The sequence below is a fragment of the Doryrhamphus excisus genome, linkage group LG23 (assembly GCF_037039965.1).
Source record: "Doryrhamphus excisus strain RoL-2023G ecotype Guam linkage group LG23, RoL_Dexc_Guam_v1.1, whole genome shotgun sequence".
NCBI classification, from domain to species: domain Eukaryota; kingdom Metazoa; phylum Chordata; class Actinopteri; order Syngnathiformes; family Syngnathidae; genus Doryrhamphus; species Doryrhamphus excisus.
This window is the reverse complement of record NC_136379.1, coordinates 9832802-9858688: the sequence shown is the minus strand read 5'-3', so window position 1 is coordinate 9858688 and position 25887 is coordinate 9832802. Positions and strand designations below refer to the sequence as shown.

General features: G+C 47.5%; 2 protein-coding genes across 4 annotated transcripts in view; one reads left to right on the top strand and one right to left on the bottom strand.

Annotated features, from left to right (window-relative positions):
• The window catches only part of mrpl11 (mitochondrial ribosomal protein L11), a 41826-nt gene extending 16163 nt beyond the window's left edge, over nucleotides 1-25663 (top strand). For all 3 annotated transcript variants that reach the window (XM_058058841.2, XM_058058852.2, XM_078788445.1), the window contains exons 3-6: nucleotides 23979-24074; nucleotides 24681-24774; nucleotides 24988-25147; nucleotides 25407-25663. In XM_058058841.2, coding sequence (XP_057914824.1) covers nucleotides 23979-24074; nucleotides 24681-24774; nucleotides 24988-25147; nucleotides 25407-25521 — 465 coding nt within the window. In that variant the 3' untranslated portion in view covers nucleotides 25522-25663. The remainder of the gene's footprint in view (nucleotides 1-23978; nucleotides 24075-24680; nucleotides 24775-24987; nucleotides 25148-25406) is intronic.
• On the bottom strand, nucleotides 7884-14729 carry tmem265 (transmembrane protein 265). The gene is made up of 2 exons (XM_058058831.2): nucleotides 14475-14729; nucleotides 7884-10267 (listed from the first exon to the last, which is right to left on the bottom strand). Exon 2 carries the CDS (start codon nucleotides 10263-10265, stop codon nucleotides 9216-9218), a length of 1050 nt encoding a protein of 349 aa, XP_057914814.2. The 5' UTR covers nucleotides 10266-10267; nucleotides 14475-14729; the 3' UTR covers nucleotides 7884-9215.
• Nucleotides 25664-25887: the final 224 nt, after the last annotated feature.

Genomic DNA, 25887 nt, shown 5'->3' with positions numbered 1-25887 from the left:
TGGCGGAAAGGCCATCATTCTTCTTTACGTTCATCATTTGGCCCTAATGGGTGTCAGTGAAGCGCTGGAGTGAATCATCTTCATCACGTGGGCTCCCTCTTCTGCATCTTAATGGACCAAACACACTCCTGGTCATCACAAGAACCGCTGGGAAAATGGCAGGAATTTACATTCGGGACTCTTGGAGGTTCTCAGTAGAGCTTGAAGATGCCAGAAGTTGAAGAGCACATCCTGGATGTGCTCTTCAACTGGATTGAATGTGATTTAGCGTCAGGTATTCCCACTGTCGTCATCTCCGGATGGGCAACAAGGTGGGATTGTTGAGCTGCATCAACAAGGCTTCTGGTAGCCATCCATTGCTGCTGAGCTTGGACGCAGTAAGAAGGTCATTTCTTACTTCTCCAGAACATTCTGAGGCTCATGGAACTAAAACGCCAGGATCCCATTGGCTGTCCGTCAAGACACGGGACCATCCTGGACCCCAATCTGCCAGAGGAAGAAACATCTCCAAAGGCCTGGTCTCCTTCAAGGTTTGGAGTGAGCAGGAGAGCACCAAAAATGGGACATTGAAAGGTTGGAAGAAAGTCTTCTTCTCCCTGGACGCTCCTGATTGCTTCCATACTTTAATGGAACAATGGAGCTTCAGGTGGTGCAGGGGTGTCAAACGGCAGCCGGCTATGTGGAGATGTTGCTAGTGACTGAAGACCCTGGTCTTTTCAACACTTTAGCTGACTCTTTTGGACCATCCTGCGTCTTCCCCTCATCTGGATTCATAAAACTGGACATGAGTTCCAGACAGTGAAGGTATCTTCAGCACCTGGAGAAACATTCCCACTGGCCTCCAGGGAAGACGGGCATCAAGTATGCCCTAAGCATTCACAAAACTTGGGCAGCTAACATTTGATTTCATCATCATGATCCTTCAATGGAACAGCGGAGCTTCAGGTGGTGCAGGGGCGTCAAACGGCAGCCGGCTATGTGGAGATGTTGCTCGTGACTGAAGACCCTGGTCTGTGTGGTCAAGGACATCTTCCAGAGGAACAAGCTGACTCTTTCGGACCATCCTGCGTCTTCCCCTCATGAGTTCCAGACAGTGAAGGCATCTTCTGGACCTGGAGACACATTCCCATCAACGTCATGAAGAAGAATGATGGCTACTCACCGCCGTCTCAGTCGGGTTTCAGCCTCCTTTTGACGTCTGATCTGGGTGCGGAATACATTTGAATATTCCTCCCTAATTTGATCTAAAATGACGTTTTCCTTCTCATTGACGGCGGCCATGTTTTCCTCTGGTCTGACTCGGCACTTTAAAGCTGCGGAATAATGTTTTCTCTGATATATTATATCTTTTTTTTTACTGCGCCTGACTGGCACTGGAACTTGGACTAGTTGGTGTTTTTCCGAGATCTGAGTCTCATCAACTGATCTTTTTAACTTGCAGCCGATCTGACGAAGACGTCCGCTGGGTTTTCTTCTGCCATAAACGAGCTCGCCGTCTCACTGAAGTGGTCGGCTTCCTGATGGATGGATTGTTGAGCGGAGTGTCGCGTCCTGGCCTGGTAATCACTTCCCACCAGCGGCTTGTTGAATTATGGATGGGAGCCTACATTTAAAGCCTTTTTTTACTTACTTTGTTGGATTGATGTATTTCCGTATCGCATCTTTACTGGGTTCCGTTTGTCTTCCAGTGTTGACAGGTTAGATGAAAATCCCTTTAATTAGCTCTGCCGTTGCGAGCAAATCCCGACTGTCTTTGATATTTACACTCGGATTCCTTGTAGAAATTCTTCCAAAGATGTTTACATTACCTTTTGTTGAGAAGCCGTGCATGATTCCATCATTAGCATATTTAATAATAGACCAACATTCATAGATTGAAACTATATTTGATGTGCGTCCGGAGGATTACCAGCTATAAACCGTAATCTAGTTTTAGAGCTGCACTGCAGATTGAGCATTTCGTAGCAATTGGGGGTCTAACGACGCGCCATCATCGCGGTTTGGCCCATCGCTCTTTTATCGCAAAATAGAAAGCGACTTCATACATATTTGTCAGGATTTTGAAACAGTCAGAAGTCATATGTGTTTGTCGAAAACTGCAACGGGGAACGGTTTGAACCCTGGAAACCCAGTTAGTGTAAGTCCTTCAAGAAGGTCAATGTTAGTTAATTATGGATGTTAACTGAAAAACACACTAACTGGGGCGGACACTAACCAAGGTTCCAGTGTATTCAGGAAGTTCAAGGAGGGGTCAGCCTTAATAATTCCGCTTTGTAGACCTGATCTCAACCTCTACTGAACAATCCTGGTTGCACTGCATTCATCTCATCCATTTACATGTTCTTCAGCGAACATCTCCAAAATTGTTCTCAACATCTCCAAGCTCCGGTTTCTCCTTTGCACTATTGCAAGCCGTGGATTGACGGATGGATGGACGGGTGGGTGGATGGGGGAACGGACCCTAATGAGGATAAGCAGCATCAAGGATGGATGGAGGGATGGATGGATGGATGGACGGATGGATGGATGGACGGACAGATGGATGGATGGGTGGATGGATGGATAGACGGACGGGCAGGTGGATGGGTGGGCGGACGGGTGGATGGGTGGTCGGATGGATGGACCCTAATGAGGATAAGCAGCATCAAGGGTGGATGGATGGATGGGCGGATGGGCGGATGGGTGGATGAACGGATGGATGGATGAACGGCAGACCCTAATGAGCATAAGTGGCATCAAGGGTGGATGGAGGGACGGACTGATGGACGGATGGGTGGATGGGTGGACGGACAGACGGACGGACGGACGGACGGACGGACGGACGGACGGACGGATGGATGGAGGGACGGACGGACGGATGAATGGATGGATGGACGGATGGGTGGATGGGTGGACGGACGGACGGACGGATGGAGGGACGGATGGACGGATGGATGGACGGATGGATGGATGGACCCTAATGAGGATAAGCGGCATCAAGGGTGGATGGATGGACGGGTGGACACACGGACGTACGGATGGATGATGTCCCAGTGCCCCCCAAGTACCAAGTGAAAAAACCAAGTGGTACAAAACGAATAAATGAAAACCAGTTTGTATGATGATGATGATGATGATGATGATGATGTGGTGCTTTTGTCGGGCAGCATTATCTTTGTTTCCCGAAGCCATTCTGGACGTGTTTGACACCTTCCATGGGACTCTGATGTCGACGACTGCCTCTGTGATTCCACAGCCGCGCCTCCCTGGGTGCGCCGTGGTCTCCAGGCCAACGTAATGACTGTCGCCGTGTCAGTCAGCCCCCCAGTATTCCACTTCATTCCACTTCATGTCAGAGTCCTTTGCATCATTTCTCCTCTGTGGTGCACACTTTCAAATTCTCTCCTCCAGCTGCGGTGCTGATGAAAGATTTAGAGGGCTGGATGCTAAATTGTGACGCGTGCCCCCGGTGTCGGTGGAATGTAGCTGCATGGTGGGGGGGGGGGTGAAGCCACACCAAACAAAGCCATATGCTGATCCAAAGGTGATGGTTTGGGTCCTCATTGTTCCCACGGCACCCTCGCTCCATCAAAGCTCGGCTTGTGTCGTGTGGAGCAAACGGTAAATAAACGGCTCCAAGTCAGCAGCAGCAGCAGCAGCAGCTGCGCTTTCGGCGGTGGCATCAGCCCTTTAATCTTTGCCGGTCTCTCCCCCTCAGCGTTCCTCTCCCCTTGCCTCCGCCTAAGCGCCCCTGACAGCCGAGTGCAGGGAGGCAGGCGGCCTGTCGACTGCGGGGCAAACGCAAACAAAGCCGGGAAATAAAAGAAGGAGTGGGAGACAAAAAACCTGACAGCTTTGGCTCGGGAGAGTAATTACAGGCGAGACTGAAATTAGCACAGACGAAAACGAAGCGAGGGCGGCCAGGAACGCTATGAAAGGGACGGGAAGGTGTGAGGGAAAATTGCAAAAAAAAAAATCTATCCGGAATTTCACAGGTGCGATCAATTGAAGGAGGTAGTGATTTGCGGAGGCTGATGCCTGCTTTTGTGTCTGGGAAATGTGAGAAGTTTTCCCAAGAGGGCGATGCACCGGGATTGAAATGGAGAGGGAGCGAGGGGGGGGTGGGAGATGAAAGGAACGGGGTTGACGGGAGTTGGATTGCTGTTTACTACCCGCCCTCTTCCGCTTTTCTTTTTTCCCCTGAAAGTGTCCTTTAAGTCTGATCATTCCCATCAGAACCAGACAGCCATCTTTTTCTGACGGTGGCGGGGGCGGGTGGACTTCCCTCACCCCTCCTCGAGGCGTTCTCAAGCCGTGCTCCGGGTCTTCCCAGGAGGCCTTCTACCGGATGTGCCCAGAACCCCTCCCCCTTATCCCTGATGACAGTGCTTCCCAGCTCATCCCAATCAAGAAGCATTTGTACCCGCCATTTGTCTTTAGGTCACAACCCAAAGCCCACGACCTTAAGCGAGGCAAGGAATTTGAATTAAGAGCTTTGCCTACGGATCGATTCCGATCCCGCCTGTCCGTCTCACGTTCCATCTTTCCCTTCCCACGCTACTTGAAGGATCTCATTCCCGACCCATGAGAGTCGGAAGCCAGCAGGACAACATTCATTCATTCATTCATTTTCTACCGCTTTTCCTCACGAGGGTCGCGGGGGGTGCTGGAGCCTATCCCAGCTGTCTTGGGGGCGAGAGGCGGGGTCCACTCTGGACTGGTTTCCAGCCAATCACAGGGCACATATAGACAACAAACCATTCACACTCACATTCATACCTATGGACAATTTGGAGTCGCTAATTAACCTAGCATGTTTTTTGGAATGTTGGGAGGAAACCGGAGTACCCGGAGAAAACCCACGCATTCACGGGGAGAACATGCAAACTCCACACAGAGATGGACAAGGGTGGAATTGAACCCTGGGCAGGACAACATCATGTGCAAAAAGCAAGAGACCCAATCCTGGAGCCGCCAATGCGGATCCTCTCAATGTCCTGACTGCGTCTCGGCATTCTGTCATTCCCGGCCATACAGGGAATGAACCCCCCCCCCCAGAGAAATGAATCCCCGTGTGAGAGCGTTCATTAGTCGAAGTGTCCGCTAATCCCGGCCTGTAATTCCAACCTAAAGCAGCCAAGACAACAAGCGCTAGCTAGCATCATGACGAATGGCGCCGCTTTAATGGAAGACGACCATTAAAGCTCGGAGAGAGACGATTCCGACGGTGAGTTCAGGTCGGCTCCGAGAAGCACAGCGCTTGACTCGATGCGCCGCATCAAGACTTTTATCTCCTCACCCGAGGACGCCGATAGAACCCGAGCCGAACGCGGCGTGTCGTCGCTGTGGCGCTTCCGAGCTTTTTGTGCGTGGCGTGTAGCGTTTATTGTGTCTCCATCAAAGATAAAAACATGGAATCTAACAAGGCTGCCAAGCGGAGGCTGAGTGACTTTATTAAAGCGGAGGAGCCGCCGGTTATTCGTCCTGAAGGTCTGGTTGGCCTTGAACTACTTTGGGCGTGATGGTGACGGCCTGCCAATAGCGGGCCCACGCCGCGCTCCATGAACCGCCGAGGCCGGCATCAACCGCTTGGACTTTTTTCCCTTTTTGTCCTGGAGACGTGTAGCATGACGACAGATGTCGGAATATCTCGACACCATCCAAACAAGGCGCTAGGCTCCGTTGTGCACCCGTTGCTGTGAGCTACATATGACGTAAATATAACCAGCGCCGCCGTTTAATAATGTAGACGTCTGGCTGCTGGTTTTTTCATCCCACCTCCAATAAAAAAGGGTTTTCCGGATTTGCCTGGTGGCTAGACATTTTTTTTTTGAAGACTAAAAAAAGTGCAAACAGAAGATGAACGTTGAATGTTTGTGTTCTTCCCTCCATGAACTAGTACATTGTTTATCGGACTTAGGAGTATTTTGTGTTCTAAATGGATTATTCATATGATTCACAACCCTTTCTACCGCGTCTGGAAGCCGCAGTGCAACAATAACCCCCCCCCTAAAAAAAAACAAAAACCTGGTTTGACAGTACAGGCGTCCCTCGACACATTACGTTTTCTCAAAGATGAACTCATAAATGATGGCTGCTTTGTGCTTGACTAGGGCCTATTTATTAATATTAATAAAAGTTATATGTGGTATTCGTGTCACCGGGCGTCGGTAATGGTTGCCTCACAAGATCTTGTGAGATTCAAGATCTGTCGTCGGGATGGCCCGGTGGCCATAAACGAATAAATGATTCGCAGAGATTACTGGATAATAACATGGTGCCATAGAACAATGGCATGAACGGCGTGTGATGTAAACAATGACAAACAGGAGTGTCAATGTGACTATAGGGGTGTTATTTCATGTCTGCGGGGCTCTAATAATGGTAAAATTGTATTTAGAGCAGGCCATAAATGAATCGCACAGATGAGTGGATAATAACATGGTGCCATAGAACAATGGCATGAACGGCGTGAGTCGGCAATCTGATGTAAACAATGACAAACAGGAGTGTTAATGTGACTATAGGGGTGTTATTTCATGTCTGCGGGGCTCTAATAATGGTAAAATTGTATTTACAGCAGGCCATAAATGAATCGCACAGATGAGTGGATAATAACATGGTGCCATAGAACAATGGCATGAACGGCGTGAGTCGGCAATCTGATGTAAACAATGACAAACAGGAGCGTAAATGTGACTATAGGGGTGTTATTTCATGTCTGCGGGGCTCTAATAATGGTAAAATTGTATTTAGAGCAGGCCATAAATGAATCGCACAGATGAGTGGATAATAGCATGGTGCCATAGAACAATGGCATGAACGGCGTGAGACCTTTGCCAGTGTCTTTGTCCCGGTGGGTGTAGTAGAAGCTGTCTTGAGTCCCTATTCACCTCCGTCGCCCAGACGAGGACCAATCAGTGGGAGTCAGCAATGTGATTTAAACAATGACAAACAGGAGTGTCAATGTGACTATAGGGGTGTTACTTCATGTCTGCAGGGCTCTAATAATGGTAAAATTGTATTTAGAGCAGGCCATAAATGAATCACACAGATGAGTGGATAATAGCATGGTGCCATAGAACAATGGCATGAACGGCGTGAGACCTTAGCCAGTGTCTTTGTATCGATGGGCGTAGTAGAAGTCCGAGTCCCTATTCACCTCCACACCAATCGGTGTGGAATCGGTTCAGGAATCGAATGCTAAGTTTATCTCCAAGATTAGCAACGTCGGTACCAGCACGACAGTCAATCAAAACCGTGACAGACTCACACAATTGGCTCTCGATGCGAACTTGTCGTACATGGTTTGCTACGTGTTGGCGGTGAGTTTCGCCGATCAGTCGTTTGTCACTTCCCGTGTGTGGCGGCCATAAGAGTCAGCAATGTGATGTAAACAATGACAAACAGGAGTGTTAATGTGACTATAGGGGTGTTATTTCATGTCCGCAGGGCTCTAATAATGGTAAAATTGTATTTAGAAAGTCATTAAGAGTTTTTTTTTTCCTGCTCTAACTCCAAAACTATGCCATTTATTAACATTGAATACTTATATAGATGAAATGCCGTGGGTGTAATATTTGTACTCCTAGTACTACTTCTTTGTGTTGCGGATTGTATTGCAGTGCTTCACCTCCTTCTGTTAAAACGGTATAAATATTGGCGCTAAACTACTAAGTGGAGTTAAAAACAAACTGTGTTGGATACAGTAGCGTCAATAACAATGAAAGACGATCATTTCCGCAGCGGAGTTAGAACGCCATCAATCAATCAGACAAAGAGAGAACGTTCCAGTGTTTCCCCAAAGACCTTCATTTTCTTTCACCATTTCAACAACGCAGAGTGATTAGCAAAAACAGTTTCACAGTGTTCTCAGCCAAGACGGATGATTGAATGCGATTGGGTTTTGTTTTTTTTTCCGATGTACAAATAAGTTAATTGCAGCCTCAACGCCACACGATGACTTGACTCTTGGTCTTTAAAAAGAATTGAAAGCTACAAATGCGGGACGGACTATACAACCGGCACTATAAAACACAAAGACACATACATTCCCGGGAATAATCCCAAGTTAGAAACCTTCAGATGTGAAACATGACCACACGTCTTTCCTTTCTCTGTGCTATGAAGACAGAAAAACAGCTAGCATGTGGGAGCTAACGACGCATGTCATAATTACGCCACGTTGTATTTACATACTGTGACCTCCGTATGAACCAAGCTCCAAATGTAACAGTTATTGATTGTTAAAATTAAAATTATTATTTTTTTAATTAATATGAAAAAATTTTAATGATATTAGGAAAGCAGGAAGTGAACAAATGTAACAGTTACTGATTGTTAAAATTAAATTAAAATTTAAAAAATGTATTAAAAAAACTTAAATGATATTAGGAAAGCAGGAGGTGAACAAATGTAGCAGTTATTGATTGTTAAAATTAATAAAAAAAACTTAAATGATATTAGGAAAGCAGGAAGTGAACAAATGTAACAGTTATTGATTGTTAAAATTAATTAAAAAAACTTAAATGATATTAGGAAAGCAGGAAGTGAACAAATGTAACAGTTATTGATTGTTAAAATTAATAAAAAAAAACTTAAATGATATTAGGAAAGCAGGAAGTGAACAAATGTAACAGTTACTGATTGTAAAAAGTAAAATTAAAATTAATTAAAAAAATTAAATGATATTAGGAAAGCAGGAAGTGAACAAATGTAATAGTTACTGATTGTTAAAATTAAAATTAATAAAAAAAAAAACTTAAATGATATTAGGAAAGCAGGAAGTGAACAAATACAAAAACAGTTAGTGATTGTAAAAGTACCAGATGGAGGGGTAGGATTTAATAAGCTTTGCTTCTTCCTACTCCTTTTGGACATGTGGAACTGATTATGGGATGCATTCAATTGGAATCTGATGCATGTTCACATGAAATAAAACCATAAACCATCTATGCTAGCACCGTATTTAGAAATAGGCGTGACCCGCGATGTGCTTTGTTGGCTCCCTCATGCTAACTGTTTCCCTCGCTGGTGTGTTCATGTGTCACATCAGGATTGGGAATGAGGTTTCCTTTTAACGCCCATCAACACGCCATGACGCCATGACGCCAAGTCGTACAAGAAAACAAAGTCCGAGCCTCACAGCGTCGTCATCGTCGTCTGTTAGGCTGTTTTTTTTTTTGCAGTGGGTGTGCATAGATCTGCATCCGGTGTTTTTGTGCCCGTGTGGGAGTCTACAGTTCATGGGAGATGAAGGACTGAGCCAAGGGTGTTTCCGTGTGCCCGGGGCTGACGTGGGCGAGCGCGTGGCTTTGCGAGCACGACAGTGTGTGATAGTGAGAGGAGGCCACGCCCCCTTGGGACTGGCCCTCTCCCCGCTCCGAGCTCCGGCTCGGCGGTGTCGACTCTTTGGGTTCGGATCCGGCCGCCGTCCCGGCCCCGCCGGGACCTCGCTCCTGCTTGTGTCTCTCCCAGGCCGAGCTCAGCTTCACGGCCAGCGCCAGCAGGTTCTTCCCCAGGAACACGGTGGACACTCGGGGGTCCCTGTACCACAGCATGCCCGCCCCCCTCAGGCCCAGGGTGAAGATGTTGATAGTGACCAGGCTGAGCCACGGGTACAAGGCCTCCTTACGGGGCCCCCGCTGCCCCGGAAGGCCCGTGGCCCCCAGTTCCGTCAGGGCCACGCACGGCAGCAGCAGCAGGAGGGCGTAGCAGTAAAAGAAGACCAAGCCTTCCGCCCAGATGGGCAGCTTCTGCTCCGGCCCCGGAGCCCCGCCTTGGGCCTCCCACAGGCCGGCCTGCAGATCCAGCACATCCAGAAGGTCCACCACCACCCACAGCAGCCGACCCCGCACTTCCTGCTTCCTGCGTTGCGGCGTCATGTAGTCGGCGCCTGTGAGGATGAGAAACAGCGACGGCAGGCAGATGGACAGCAGAAGCGTCAGGACCTTCCTGGCGAGCGGGTCGGGCGGCCGCCGCTCCTGCCTGTAGTTGTGGCACACGAAGAAGAGCTTGAGCTGGAGCAGCGACAGGAAGAGGAACCACAGGGCGTTGGCGAAGCCTCGCCGGGACGAGCGCGCCTCCGACACCACGCCGGCCGACACGAAGCGCAGCGCCAGCAGGAAGCCCAGGTCGCCCAGCAACACGGCCACGCACTGCCACACGCTCGGGCCCGGGGCCCCGCGAGGCCCCAGCATGCTCTGCTCCAGCAGGTAGAGGTCCACCACCGCCATGGTGCTCACCGTGACCAGGGTGGAGACGCACACCTGGGGCGTGGGCACCATGCCTGGAAACACATGCACACATTTTTTTTTTTTAGCGGCGATGAAACGAAACTGGCGGTAACGCTCTTCCGTGGCGTTCCCGCCGTATTCCTGATGAATCACGCTAGCTAGGTGCCGTGTCGCTACGTCTGTGCTCCGTGCTGTTTTGCCGCCATCTTGTATCAAACAAAGCCTGAATTGACTTTGATTTGCGCGGCGTCTTGTTTGACCGCTGTGTTTGTGGACACTACGCCGGGGGGAGGGGGGGTTGGGGGCATGCAGACGCCGTTTTGGCAGCTCATAACTCTCAGACCGCATAAACCTCGCTATTGATTTCCCAATGAGGAATGATCATTGACTTTCCAGTCATATTGAATGGACGTCTCTTTATCGTATGGCGGGACACGGAGCGCCGCGCTGTCCCGGGGCACGTTGACCCTTCCGATGGGGGTCCGTGCTATTGTAATAGCAAATCCATAGCGGCCTAGGTGTTTTGTAATGGCGACGCGTGAGCGTGATGGAGCGGGGGGGCGCTGCCTCGGAATAACGTCTGCTGTTAAAACAGGAATATTGATAGTTTCTCACTTCCTGACCCGCTGAAGGCACTATGCCCACGAGGCCATTTATCCCATGGATTCTTCTAGGAGCATCCATTGATGCTTTCAATGCAGAAGCCTTTAGCGACTTGCGTTACAAGTGAACGCATCGTTTAAAAAAAAAGTCACATGATGAAGAAGAACACAAACAGGCTGGTACGACGAAGGCGTGTTAGCATCAACGCTCAGGCTTTTCCATGCAAAACAGACGTTTCTTCTCCCCAGATAAGGAAGTACAAATCAACAGCCGCTAGGCGACCCGTGGCATCGACCCCTGTCCATCTCGCTGCCGAGGCGCTAGGAGGAATATACGAGAGCTGGGAGACTAAACTTGGGAGGAGAAAAGATGACTAGAATATGATGTTTGCTAAATACAATAAACCATGGATGCTCACATCACCTCATACTTTGGTAATTAAAAATTCAATTAAATTAAAAAAACCTAAACTATATTAGGAAAGCAGGAAGCGAACAAATGTAACAGTTACTGATTGTAAAAATTTTAATGAATTAAAAAAAAATATTATGAAAGCAGGAAGTGTACAAATGTAACAGTTACTGATTGTAAAAATTAAAATAAAAAATAATTTGAAAAAAATTTAATTATATTAGGAAAGCAGGAAGTGAACAAATGTAACAGTTAGTGATTGTAAAAATTAAAATTAATTAAAAAAAATTATATGATATTACGAAAGCAGGAAGTGAACAAATGTAACAGTTACTGATTGTAAAAATTAAAATTAATTAAAAAAAATTAAATGATATTACGAAAGCAGGAAGTGAACAAATGTAACAGTTACTGATTGTAAAAATCAAAATTAAAAAATAATTTAAAAAAAATTAAATTATATTTGGAAAGCAGGAAGTGATCAAATGTAACAGTTATTGATTGTAAAAATTTAAATTAATTAAAAAAATTAAATGACATTAGGAAGCAGGAAGTGAACAAATATAAAAGTTACTGATTGTAAAAATTAAAATAAAAATAAAAAAGTAATTAAACAAATGCTGTGGGCGTGTCCCGTGGCGTGCATTCTTAGCCACATCTTTTTTTTTTTTTAGCTCTTTTTATATCTTTAGAAGGCACAGAAAGGTGAAATACATGTGTTGTGCGGATGATGGGCAAAATTCAAAGACTTAGCCGATAGCACGGTAGCGGGGGCCGAGCGCGGGTGCCCCCCAAAAAAGCTAGTGTCCTGAGCGTGTCTCCAAGTGAAAGATGAACACGCCTCTTGGCTTTCCGCCTAATAAAGTGTCGCTGCGTGATGTTAATCGTTCATAAATAAGCTTAAAGGTTGGGAGTTGGGGGGGGGGTGAAGGCGGAGCCAAATCTAGAGAGTAAATGACTTGCAGGACCAACGTGGAGGAATTCAGCGCAGGAATATCTGAGACGTTCGTATAGCGGCGTGTCCGGAAGCCGATGAATCAAAGCGAGAGCGGTTTCATCTGCCCGGATCCCCGGTGGGGGCGGACATGTGCGGATCACACCCGCGTCTGTAATATCTGATTGTCTGAAAGCCCATTGTTTCATCAGCCTCTAAAACTTGATTACGGCTGGCCTAAAATTGGATGAATTCCTCATGTTCCCCTCCGGGGGCTGGCAAAGCTGATAATCTGCAAGATGGCAGCGGGGGAAGTTTTATAGCCTTTTTTTTTTGTTGTTGTTGCGGCCTCTTCAGCGATTCCACCTGCACGTTTAACCGTACGATGGAAACCTTCTCCCGCGTGTGACTGCGCGTGTTTGGCGTCTTGTTGCGTGTCAGCGCCGTGCCGTTTGTTGTGTTCGCGAGCGAGGGGCCGTGCTGACGGCCCACCTGTCCGCTCGGCTCATCAATCACGGGCCGATTCATCACACGCGCTCCCTCCTTCCTGTCTGCTAGGTGACAGTGTTGTTGACAAGGTGAGGCAACCAATTTCGCTTTAAGCGTGAGTAATGGCGTACGGGCGAGTGTGCGCGGGGAAATGATTTTTCCTCCATAAATATGCGCTTTGTTACCTCCGCCAAGGGCAACGTCTCCATCCCTGTTGTTGTTGTTTGTTTGCTAATCGCACAAAACTACCTTCCCGTAAAATGGATGCGGTGGAGATTTTCCTTAGCGTTGCGTGACGGTTCATTTTTCTACATTTCCTTTAAAGGGTCCCGACATGATTGGTTAGCAATTATCTTCTACATTGTTCTGTTTTTTAAAGCAAACGACATATTTGTAAAAATAACATTTATAGCCGTGATGAACTAGCTATGGCTGTTTAGCATCGTTTCAGGAAGTGATGTCATGGGGGGGGGCTAAAGCAGCGTAAACGAGCGCTTCTCCAGATAGATGGTGGGCTTGGTTCAGTATGTGTGTATATATATGTATATATATTATCCCTAGTAGTAATGCCAAAATGTTGTGTTGCTGCTGGATGTTCATCGTATTTCATCATCATACTCTACGTTTCTTTTCTTGTCCTTTAAGACAACAATGGTTGAAGCAACTGCACATGGACATCCCACCTCGAGTGAAAATGAACCGGATAATTTTGATACATTTTTAATATTTCCATTAGCATGAATATTGAAACATATCCAAAGACAAGTTAGTCTTCGTTTATATTTTGTTGTACTTTTCTTAAAAGTAATGATAAATCCAAAACAGCGACTCTCTTCCTTATTTTTATTTTAATATTTTGACTTGTCACATTCCAACCTAGTTTTCAAAAACTACAATATTTTTATCTCATAGTATTCCGACGTTGTAGAAGCAATTATTTGTTGTATTGTGATTATGATGTAATGATTTAATTCCAGTTAGATGACATCTGTTCTCCTGATGTACAGTAATACTACAGTATTTGGGCGCTGGAATACACAGACTGTAGTATAACACAAGTACAAGTACCTATTCTTTCATTGTACTTTTCTTCAAAGTACTGATAAATCCAAAACAGCGACTCTTCCTTATTTTTATTTTAATATTTTGACTTGTCACATTCCAACCTAGTTTTCAAAAACTACAATATTTTTATCTCATAGTATTCCGACGTTGTAGAAGCAATTACTTGTTGTATTGTGATTATGATGTAATGATTTAATTCCAGTTAGATGACATCTGTTCTCCTGATGTACTGCAATACTACAGTATTTGGGGCGCCGGAATACACAGACTGTAGTATAACACAAGTATAACACACCTATTCTTTGATTGTACTTTTCTTTAAAGTAATGTCCAAATCCGGTCTTGTTGTCACATCTCATCCGGTGACACCCACGGTGATTAATCCTGATTAATTTAGTTAGTTAATTTAGAATGATGCATGTCAAAAAGGTACTTTTTGAGAAGGAATGTGCTGGGAAAGACCACAGGATAGTATGGGAAAACTAATTCATTAGTGGGGGGTCGGGAAGGGGGGGGTGGTAATCTAACCGAATCAATGTTCGGTGTGAAAGCAGAACATCTGTTGATCTTTCAGGTAGCTGGCCAAGTGTCTCCCGGGGCTGGGGGGGGGCATGCCCCCTCACCCCCCCCACCCCAGGTGTAGGAGATGTATCATAAGAATATATGAAGCCTTATTTATCCCTGCCACCTGTTTCATAAGCGCCCCACGACGGAGGAGACGATCAGGGCGGATGTCGAAGTGAAGGAGATGTAGTTACCGGAACCATTCGTCTTTGCACCGGGCTGCTCCGAAGATGCTCCAGGCTCGATTCCCAGCAAGTCGAGGCGATGTCTGTGACCAATAAAGTGGCTTTTTTTTTTTTACTGCCGCCGATGGAGTCTCGGGGTCCGGGTTGCGTGCGGAGGCGAGTTTATCCCAAGAAGAAGAAGAAGAAAGCCATCCTCCGGTGCAGATGTGGCATCGCACACGGGCTCCGTGCTTTGGGGGATCCGAGAGGAGGAGGAGGAGGAGGAGGAGGAGGTGGAGGAGGCGGCCGAGAGGAGAAGGAGGATTCGATCGGCTCGCCGCAGTGTCGCTTCGCCAACCGGAGAGCATCCGCTGTTGCTTGCGCTCGGCCGGGACTTCGGTTCGGGGGCTCCGGTTCGGGGGCTGCGAGGAGGGGGTCCGAAGTGGAGCGGAAGCGCGCGGCGGCGATGCGCAACGCCTCCGAAGTGTGGCGTGCGGAGCGTGTGCGAGTTTGGCTGGGCACGTTGTTCATTTGTAAGCAGGTTACGTGCTCCTCCGCGGACCTCCCACTCTACCCCCCAACCCCCACCCCCTTACTCCCACCCCACCCCCCCACTTGTGGGAAGTTTACACGCAGCATCCTCTGCATGTTTTTGATTGATTGATTAATTGATTGCTGCAATCATGACATGACACTTTTTTGGGGGGGCAGAATTTCCGGGTGGGGGTTGAAGGGGGGGGGGGTATATGGGCTCCATCCATATTTTGCCCTCCCCACGTGACGATGAGGAGGGAGGAGGAAGTAGAGCGAGAGATGCTTTCAGGCTGTAAACACAGAAGGCAGATGATACAAGTTTAATTAGTCCTTCCTCTTCACTCCTGCAAGTCTTCCTCATCCTCTAACCCAGGTGGGGGGGGGGTGTCCAAACCTGCCCCCCCCCACCCCTCCGACAGACCCACAGTGAAAAGTCCAAGCTTGAAACTTTGCTCCAAGTAACCGTGGAGATGGATGAAAATGCCTTATTAGGACCAACATCCATCTTTGCCCCCCCCCCCAAATATATTCATTTAATATTTCAGTGCTGGAGCCTATCCCAGCTGACTTTAGGTGAGAGGCGGGGTCCACCCTAGACTGGACTCCATCCACTCGCTGAATATTCCGACTTTCTCCTGCAATATTCATCATAAATGCTAATGCTAATGCTATGACTTTATGACCGTCCCTGGTTTATGCCGGTTAATCGGTTCTAGACCCGACCCGGGTCAACTGGGATCCAATGTTAATAAATGCATAAATAAATAAACAAATGTTTTATTTTGACTCGGGTTTGGGTGCCTCGTTCTCGAGCAGAACCTTGTCAGTCTTAATGAGGCAGATTTATTTTTAACCTTTGACCCCGTGGTCCCAGGGCTAGCTCTTTATGCTCTCTGCTAACAGGTAGCTTAGCATAGGGGTAGCCGCCCCGCTTTTCCGCTTTTAATCGTATAGCGAAGTCCTGGCGAGTCATCCTTCTTGTCAGACTCAGCGATGCAACCTTTTGCTTCCAGAGACACATTTTCCATTTTTCACCCCCCCCCCCTCCGCCCTCCGCCCTCCGCACTCTCATTTCCCAACTCCGTGGGTGTGGTTGAAGGTCACGCTGCAAAACCCGGTGACTGTCAGAGACCAAGTGGGAAGCGGCGCGTTGGGACGCCAGCAACGGTGGGGATTTTCCTGTCATATTCCATCAGGGAGCCTTTGAAGGATTCGGGGGGGTACAAACTATCCTAGCCTCATGGGGGGGTGGGGGGGGCATTAGGCCGACCTCCAGGAGTGCAGTCGACTGCTTCACTTTGCATCTCAAAGTCAGAGGAAGTCGCTTCTTAGGCCCAAACAGCATCGCTTTATTTCTTTTTCTGTGACCAAATCACAGGTTATTATTTTGGAAATATCATTTTGAACATGATTAGAGCCCTGTAGACGTGGAATAACACCCACACTTTATACTTCTATTATTCCTTTCATTGATGATAACATGTCACATTTGTAGTATTTTGGGAACTTCCTACCTCCAATATGTAATGGTAATGGTAATGGTTGAATTTCATTTGAACATGCATCAGATTCCAATTGAGTGCATCCCATAATCAGTTCCCAGTTCCACATGTCCAAAAGGAGTAGGAAGAAGCAAAGCTTATTAAATCCTACCCCTCCATCTGGTACTTTTACAATCACTAACTGTTACATTTGTTCACTTCCTGCTTTCCATAATACAGTTTAAAGTTTTTTTTTATTAATTTTTTACACTTTTACAATCAGTAACTGTTACATTTGTTCACTTCCTGCTTTCCTAATATCATTTAAGGTTTTTTTTTAATTAATTTTTTTTACATTTTTAATTTTTACAATCAGTAACTGTTACATTTGTTCACTTCCTGCTTTCCTAATATAATTAGTTTTTTATTATTTTTTTATTTTAATTTTTATAATCACTACCTGTTACATTTGTCCACTTCCTGCTTTCCTAATATAATTAGTTTTTTTTAATTTTAATTTTTACAATCAGTAAATGTTACATTTGTTCACTTCCTGCTTTCCTAATATAATTAGTTTATTTTTTTATTTTAATTTTTACAATCAGTAACTTACATTTGTTCACTTCCTGCTTTCCTAATATAATTAGGTTTTTAATTATTTTTTTATTTTAATTTTTATAATCACTACCTGTTACATTTGTCCACTTCCTGCTTTCCTAATATAATTAGTTTTTTTTAATTTTAATTTTTACAATCAGTAAATGTTACATTTGTTCACTTCCTGCTTTCCTAATATAATTATTATTATTATTATTTATTTTTAATTTTTACGTTTTTTTCTGATTGAGAACATCGTAGCGTTACCTCGATGCGTCGGGAGCCGGTGTGCGCTTAAGCTAGTCGTTAGCCGGCGTGCTGTGGCGAGGTGTCGCTACGCTAGTAATGTAGTTCTTTGGCGTAACAATGGTTCATACGCGGCTCCCATGATGGAAAAGGAGCCATCTTGGCGCCATCTGGGGGCGGAATTGGTGCCTCTTTTGACCTTTGTTTATATCTTGAGAAGACACAGAAAAGAGGAAGCCGTGAGGTCACGTCTCACGTAAGGATTGATGATGGAGGAAACGTTTGAGCGATTAGCACGGCCTTGTTTGATGCCGTGAATATGCGCCACCGCATGTTTATGCATGGCGTCCGCGGCCTCGTTCGGGTCTGGCGAAGAGCGGATGCGAGCGCATATTAAGGCTGCTGACGGAGGGGAAACCTGGAGCGGTCGCAGGTGCGTCTGCAACAGAGGGAACTGAGAGGGAACAAAAATGCATGAGGGATGTCGGGAGATGGAAGGAGACGCCGGAATAGGTCAAGGGAGGTATTGTGCTTATGGAAGCGTTGCAAACACGGAGATAAAGGGCACAGACGTAGAAAAGGGCCTCCGGCAGGCTGGATTAATCGCCCCTGGCAGACGAGGCCGCGGGAATAATTGCCCCGTGTAGCCGATACGGCGGCGGCGGCGGCGGTGATGAGAGGTTTGGTGGGAGGCCAGGTTAATGAAACTCTTGAGTGTGAAACACTCTCATTCATTAACTTCATTACCTTGTTCCTTTCATCTGGCCGCTGGTGGCGCTTTATGGCATTCCGCCTCGCTAGTGCGTCATCCGGCTGATTAGGTTTTATGTCCCGGCCGTCAGATGCCCGCCCGCCACATTGCGGACGGCGCCGGCCAGAAGGAGCCGACAGACGGCGCCGCCGCACGCTGCAGAGTAAATCTGGACCTGCTTTTTTTTTTTTCCCTTCGTTTCACACCCAGGAATCCCAGGCTTCACGTTTTCACTGCCAGTTTCCAGTGGGGGGTGTGGACTGGTGGGACTGGTGGACTGGTAACACTACGATTGTTTACCGGCGGGTGGAAGGGAGCATTAACGCCGACGCCGGCAGGAAGACAAACGTCCTGTTAGGAGGCCACACCCAAAGCTAAGCCATGGCTGACAAATGGATTGCATCATGCCTAAACATTCCATTTTCAAGTCCATTAGGTCTCCCTCAGTCTTGACGGCGTTGTGCTGCTGTTGCCACGCCGCGTGATTGATCACGTGTCGGGGGCTGGAGCAAAAACACTACGGCCCTAATAGCCCTAGCAGCCCAAGCTCGGGGCAGAATAATGAGGAAGAAGACGAAAAATTCACCTTGGGAGCGACTATGAAAGGTTGGGCCCTTGCACCACGGCTTGGCCCTTGGACCACGGTTGGGCCCTTGCACCTCGGTTGGGCCCTTGGACCATGTTTGGGCCCTCGCACCACGGTTGGGCCCTTGGACCATGTTTGGGCCCTTGGACCATGTTTGGGCCCTCGGACCACGGCTGGGCCCTCGGACCACGGCTGGGCCCTTGAACCATGTTTGGTCCCTCACACCACGGTTGGGCCTTTGCACCACTGTTGGGCCCTTGGACCAGGTTGGGCCCTTGGACCACGGCTGGGCCCTTGGACCACGGCTGGGCCCTCACAGCACGTTTGGGCCCTCGCACCACGGTTGGGCCCTTGGACCATGGCTGGGCCCTTGGACCATGTTTGGGCCCTCACAGCACGGTTGGGCTCTTGGACCACGGCAGGGCCGTAGGACCACGGTTGGGCTCTTGGACCACGACAGGGCCCATGGACCACGGCAGGACCCTTGGACCACGGCAGGGCCCTTGAACCACATGTTGGGCCCTCGCACCACGGTTGGCCCCTCGCACCACGGTTAGGCCCTGGCACCACAGTTGGGCCCTCGCACCAGCATGTATCCCAGCATGAAGGTTGCCGGTTCGATCCAAGGGACTGAACCCCTAGTTGCTCCTGATGTTGCATCATCAGTGGGTAAATGTGGAAGCGACCCGTTTTATCTCTTTTTATATCTTTACAAGGCGAGAGAGAGAACAACGTGGATGATGGGCAAAACTTTCCAATTTTCCTTGAATGCACCTTCGCACCGCCTCTGGGGTCGCCGTCCACCCCACCTCCCATTCCTGCCACAGAGCAACCACGGTGCCCCCCCCCCCCCCCCCACCAGCGCTGTGTCTTGTTAAAAAGAGTTATTGAAGCTGAAAGGCCAATCACATTAAGACGTGTCAAACCCAAAAAAAAAAAAGCCTGAGAAGAAGATGGAGAAATTGCCGAGCGGGTCAAATCGAATCGGCACGTCTGCGGAATTTCATTTCAAATGTCTAATTGCTCCTGTCATTGTGAGGAATAAAGACTCCCTAGCACGCGTGTCAAACTCAGGCCCGGGGGCCAAATCCGGCCCGTGGAAGCGTTTGGAAAATAGCGTTATTTATGGGATAAAGTGCTTACGGAAAACCTGCGTCATGTAGCTCCTCCTCCGGCATCGATATTCAAAGGGTGGAGACGATATTCTACATAGCACGAAACGCCCAAAACAGGCAGAATAACAAGAGTCAACATTTGAACTCCAGCAAAGCATGCTGGGAAATGCTTGGTGACACGTGTCACGGATGTTGATGAGAGAATGAGGAAGATCTGGTTGACCTTTACCAGATTGACGAGACGGCCACCAGACGACATTGTGAAGCAACACGGTCCCTCGTCCGATGGGTGGCAGCCATTTTCTACCGCCGCCATTCATGCGGAGAGGATTTATCCGGCAGCTGCGGCTCCCGGATGATGACACGCTCGGATGCAGGGACGGCGCTCAGCCGTTTGGCTGGAAGAACTCTAATGAATGCATGAAGGTGCTGGGAGTCCACCTTCTAGTGGGACCCGCCTTCTGGCGCCTTTTGAAGACCGTTTGACGCCATTACTGCTGGTCATCAGCGGTACGGCATTAGCTCACTGATGTTATCTCGCCTAACTAGTCCAAGATCTCATAAAATGATTGCATATAATCCAACAGAATAGTCAATGGGCATGCCCAGTAAAACGTAAAAACATCAACATTACGTGATACCGACTTCCCAGAGTTTTTCTTCCACTTCTTGGAATAACTCCGTATTGCCAGTTTTTGGCAATGGTATCCAAGGAAAGGAATATTCCAATCTCCTGTCTACATGCGGCGCTATAATCCAACAGAATAGTCAATGGGCATGCCCAGTAAAACGTAAAAACATCAACATTATGTGATACCGACTTCCCAGAGTTTTTCTTCCACTTGTTGGAATAACTCCGTATTGCCAGTTTTTGGCAATGGTATCCAAGGAAAGGAATATTCCAATCTCCTGTCTACATGTAATGCCATAATCCAACAGAGTAGTCAATGGGCATGCCCAGTAAAACGTAAAAACATCAACATTACGTGATACCGACTTCCCAGAGTTTTTCTTCCACTTGTTGGAATAACTCCGTATTGCCAGTTTTTGGCAATGGTATCCAAAGAAGGGAATATTCCAATTTCCTGTCTACATGTGATGCTATAATCAAATAGAATAGTCAATGGGCATGCCCAGTAAAACGTAAAACATGTTTTATATAGATATTTTTATTTTTGTCAATAAAGTATCAAAGTGTTCAGATTCTGTTCCACAGGTGGCGCTAATGCACACCAAAGCTGCTTGCTAACCGCCAATAAACAACTAATAAAGAACTTTCCGTTTGAGCGGGTACAAGATACCTCAATCGGATTAGGCAAAGGAATATTCCAACCCCGGGAATATCCCATTATATATTCATTGGGATTGGCACTTTTCTTTGGGAATGAGGCGTAAACAAAGGTTACATTCCGTCCGTTTCAGCAGTAGTGCTTTTCAGTTATGTTCTGTCCTGCCCCCCCTCCCCCTCCAGGGGGCATATATTTTTGGGTGTTAGAAGTACTAGATAAACTGCTCATGTATTCATGTATATGAACTTGAACAATGGAGAGCATCCCGGCATATAAGAATCAAATTGCACGTTGAGTACTATAAATGTGTACATGTTGGTAGGAGGCGGGCCCATAAGAGGGATGGCTGACCTCCAGTATGAGTGGCGGGCGTACATCCCATTTCTGGACCATAATCGTCCTTAATCGGCTGCTGCACTCTTCGGGATTCGGGTGTTTTTTAGCGTTTAGCCTTTTCTCAGCACCCCCCCCCCCCCCCCTCGCTTTTCCTTTTGTGTGTTTTTTTTTTTTCCAACGGATGCCGTCTGTTGAGGAAGTCTATGTTTAGCAGCGCGGCTGCCGTGTCTGCCCATTGTCGGGGCTTAAGCACGTCGTCGCACAAGCACGTGGGGGGGGGCATTATCTGCGGCTGGTCAGCGGGGGCTTTTTCAAGCGCTTTGTGCCGCATGAAAAGGAAGCGTCTGATTCGCCGACAGATCATTAGGCGACACAAACACGAGCACGGGAAGGACCGGCATTGTGCCGGGCGACACCACCGGCTTGCTTTGATTCAGACGCCGCTTCGCAAGCTTTATGTGAATGCATCGTTAATGAATGACCCCCCCCCCCGTGATGCTTGATGGTTGATGGGATGCACGGAAGGGAAGAGTCCGTGTACCAGGTAGTGATGTTGACATGGGAATACTATTAATAAGCACAGCAGGGAGGGGAAGGTTAGTGCAAAGAGAGGCTCTGGGGGAGGCCATTATTTCATTTTCTTTTGCTTCAATTCAAATAATCACCTCGCCTGGCAAACAAGAGTTGGCCTCTTCTATCAGTGACCAGTGACGCGAGTACGAGTCCCGTTTGGAAATGTAGATGGAGGAGGTGGAGTTTGTTCTTTTGACCAAGTCCACCTGTTGATGTGAGCTCATGAAATACAGGCAGGAAGAGGGTTCACTCTGGGCATGGACTTTAACGCCTTCCATAGAACAACGGCATCAACATCAACGGAGTGAGCCCTTTTGCCAGTCAAACAGTCGCTTTTTTTGTCTTTGTATTTTTCTAAAAAATATTGTTAAAAATCTCATCTCGTCCCCGTAATCCCAATCTCGTTATCGCAGCTGTTTAGAATTATTTCATTTACTCGTCACGTAAGCTTGTGTCACAAAATTAAATTTAAAAAATGACAACCGCTCTTTGGAGTTATTAGTGGAGTTAGTAGTGGAGTTATTAGCGGCCGGAACTTTCTAGTCCATTAACCCCCAAGGAATGCCTCGGTGGTCCCGTCACAGGGAGAATGTGTCGGGATGACGACCTTGTCATCAGATCCGTGATTAGAGGCGGAAGGTGGCTCCATGAAAGCGTATGACCCCCCCCCTTCCATTTCCAAAATGAATGTTTCTATCAGCGTGTTTCCTTCGGGAAGGATGTCGGAGTGAAGGCCAATTGAAATTCCGGCAGTACTAATTAGATTCTTTATTGGACTTTTTTTGGTCAGCGAGGAGGCGCGGGGGCCGCATGTTGACTTAATGTCAGCCATCCATTTTGCTTTGGCTCCGCTTGGCCTCGCACGGGCCCGCAGAATGGGGAGGCTCATTCATCACTGGCGGTCCGTGGCTCCAGGCGCCCCAACCCGGTGACAGACGCACACATAAACAATCCGCCTCGCGCCACGGGCACGCACACGTGCGCACGCTTGACTCTGACTTTAACAAGGAGTCTCATATGCAGTGTAAAAATGTCAGCCGCTGAAAAATGACACCCCCCCCACCCACACCCCCCCCCCCAACAGCGACACATGCAGATGTGGCCTGCCTGTCAAACTGTGATTGATGAGTGACGTGCAAGCTCCTCATCCATTTCAAACAGGACTGTCTCAGGAAATCATGATGCATTTTAACCAGATTAATCACATGAATTAATCAGCATTAATCACCATTTGAGCTATGCTCATTGTGACTGCATTTTCTAGAAATCATGTTGCATTTTAACTAGATTAATCACATTAATTAATCAGGATTAAGCACCATTTCAACTAAGCCCATTGTGACTGCATTTTCTAGAAATCATGATGCATTTTAACCAGATTAATCACACTAATTAATCAGGATTAATTGCCATTTCAACTAAGCCCATTGCCACTGCATTTTCTAGAAATCATGATGCATTTTAACCAGATTAATCACACTAATTAATCAGGATTAATCACCATTTGAACTAAGCCCATTGTGACTGCATTTTCTAGAAATCATGGTGCATTTTAACCAGATTAATCACACCAATTAATCAGGATTAATCACCACTTCACCTATGCCCATTGTGACTGCATTTTCTAGAAATCATGATGCATTTTAACCAGATTAATCACACTAATTAATCAAGAGGAATCACCATTTGAACAATGCCCATTGTGACTTCATATTGTATAAATCATGATGCATTTTAGTCAGATTAATCACATGAATTAATCAGGATGAATCACCATTTGAACTACGCTCATTGTGATGTTTTTAGCTAACCTTTGTTTTGGTATATCCCATGTCCATGTCGCCCTTGAACACAACATTCTGTGGGACTTGAAATATCAGTCAGAATCATCCAAAATGGCCGGCTTTGGATTGAAAGAGTGTAAGAAATAAATGCGTTATTGGTGTAAACGTGCTATTTTTTTACAGCCCTAATTTCAAAGCATCCATGTTTGCCCCCCCCCCCCTACCTTTCCCCCCCCATGCAGAGAGGCATCCCCATCGGCCAGTTCTGCAAGGACTTCAACGAGAGAACCAAGGAGCTGAAGGAGGGCATCCCTCTTCCGATCAGGATCAACGTGAAGGTACGTACCCACCTCCGCTTGACCTCCCGTGTTTTGTCCCTGCCCCCCCCCCTCCTTGCCCACCCACGGCTGTGCTCGTTTACGGAGTGCTTCCATTATTCATACTCCACTGCGGAAGTGAGCCTTCTCCATTTGCATTCATTAATGAAGCCGTACCCGCAGGAACGCACGCAGTCAGGAAGCATTAAGTGATGTGAATGAGTGAAAAGACACGCCCCCCCCCCCCCCCCCATCACCACTCATTATTTGACTCGACACCACCCTCCCTCCCACCTCGAGTGGGCTTAGCAGAATATGTGTGTTGTAATTTGTGTTAAGAGGAGATTAATCCTGATGCTGGAGGAGCCGGCGCTCCTTTGTGGTCCATCGCTGCCTCCTGCTGGGGAAGCGGGCATTAGCACGTTGGCCTGTCACGTGACAGCAGTGACAGAAGATAAGGCGAGTCATTGGAGATCAAACCACCGATGGCGCTTTTACGTTGGTGGACCCTGGAGATAATTAGCGGTGGAATCATAACAAATCAGGAAGTAGCCTGCTCAGCAACGTCCAACCGACCAAAAGAAGCCATTTCATCTCCTAACGGGACGTCCTTCTTGGTCTCCTCAGCCCGACAGGACCTACGACCTTCACATCGGCCAGCCCACGGTCTCCTACTTCCTCAAGCAAGCAGCGGGCATCGCTAAAGGAGCGGGAAAGACAGGTGAGATGTCTCCTTGACTCCACTGGAAGATCCGCATCCACGGCAGCATCTCCTTGCTTTGGAGCTTCCCCTTTACTGATGTTGCTTTCAAGGCCTTCAAGGCGTCGTAGCGACACAGTAAAGGGAATTAATTCTCCAGTAAAAGCCTGCTGAGATGCTAGCCTGGGTTTCACACACGGAACACCAACCACTTTCACTTTCATGTCGGTCAAGGCCACGAAACAGCCGGGATGGTGACGGTGCGAGCCGTGTACGAAATCGCCCAGGTCAAAGGCCAGGACGAGTGCTTCAAAGTGAGGAACACCTCCATGGAGAACGTGGTCAAGAGCATCATCGGATCGGCCAAGTCGCTCGGCATCAAGATCGTCAAGGAGTAAGTGTCGCCGCCGCTTTTTCTCCCTTGAAAGAGAAATGACCTTCTCAAAATAATCAATGGAGTAGATGCATCTTCTTCATCTGGAGTCATTGTCCATTCTCCATCTTCTTCATCTGGAGTCATTGTCCATCAGCTCTAATGGTCCTTCTCACCAAAGAGGATCTCAAAAGTGGATTTAGGAGTACCGTACTCCACATCCAATTTGATTCGCTTGCTTCTCTTCCATGTTCTTGCTCTGGTCGCCGCGTCTCCTCAGCCTCTCTGCAGACGAGTACAGAGTGTTCCTGGAGGAGAGGGAGGAGAAGTTGAAAGCCGACGCGGAGGCGGCAGCAGCGGCCGCAGCCGAAGCCGCCGGCAGCAAGAAGAGATGAAGGCTGGAGTTCTCCAACAGTGTTGGTTGGGACTCTCCGTGGTGGTGCGTTACTGACACCTGGTGGTGAGGCCAAGTCCTGCACCACTTGCTAATTCCTGGACTTGTTTCTTCCGTGGAATAAACACTTCCGTGTTGTGTTCTTTGGTGTGTGTTTTTTCTATGTTCCAGTGTGTCGGTGTGTTATTCTCAACAGAGGAGTGACATTTTGGGGACATTTTATTCCAATTTCCTGAAGCAATTTGGCTTCCGGTCAGTACAGGAAGTACACATGCTGTCCTTTTCATGGTGCATTCATGTCACTCACACTTAATGGGAGTTAAAGGTGCTGCCCCTCTTTGGCTCCAAATGACACCCCCAAAATATA

Excerpts from the sequence above, each read along its gene's own strand:
- tmem265 (XM_058058831.2), bottom strand. The coding sequence starts at position 10,265 with ATGGTGCCCACGCCCCAGGTGTGCGTCTCCACCCTGGTCACGGTGAGC.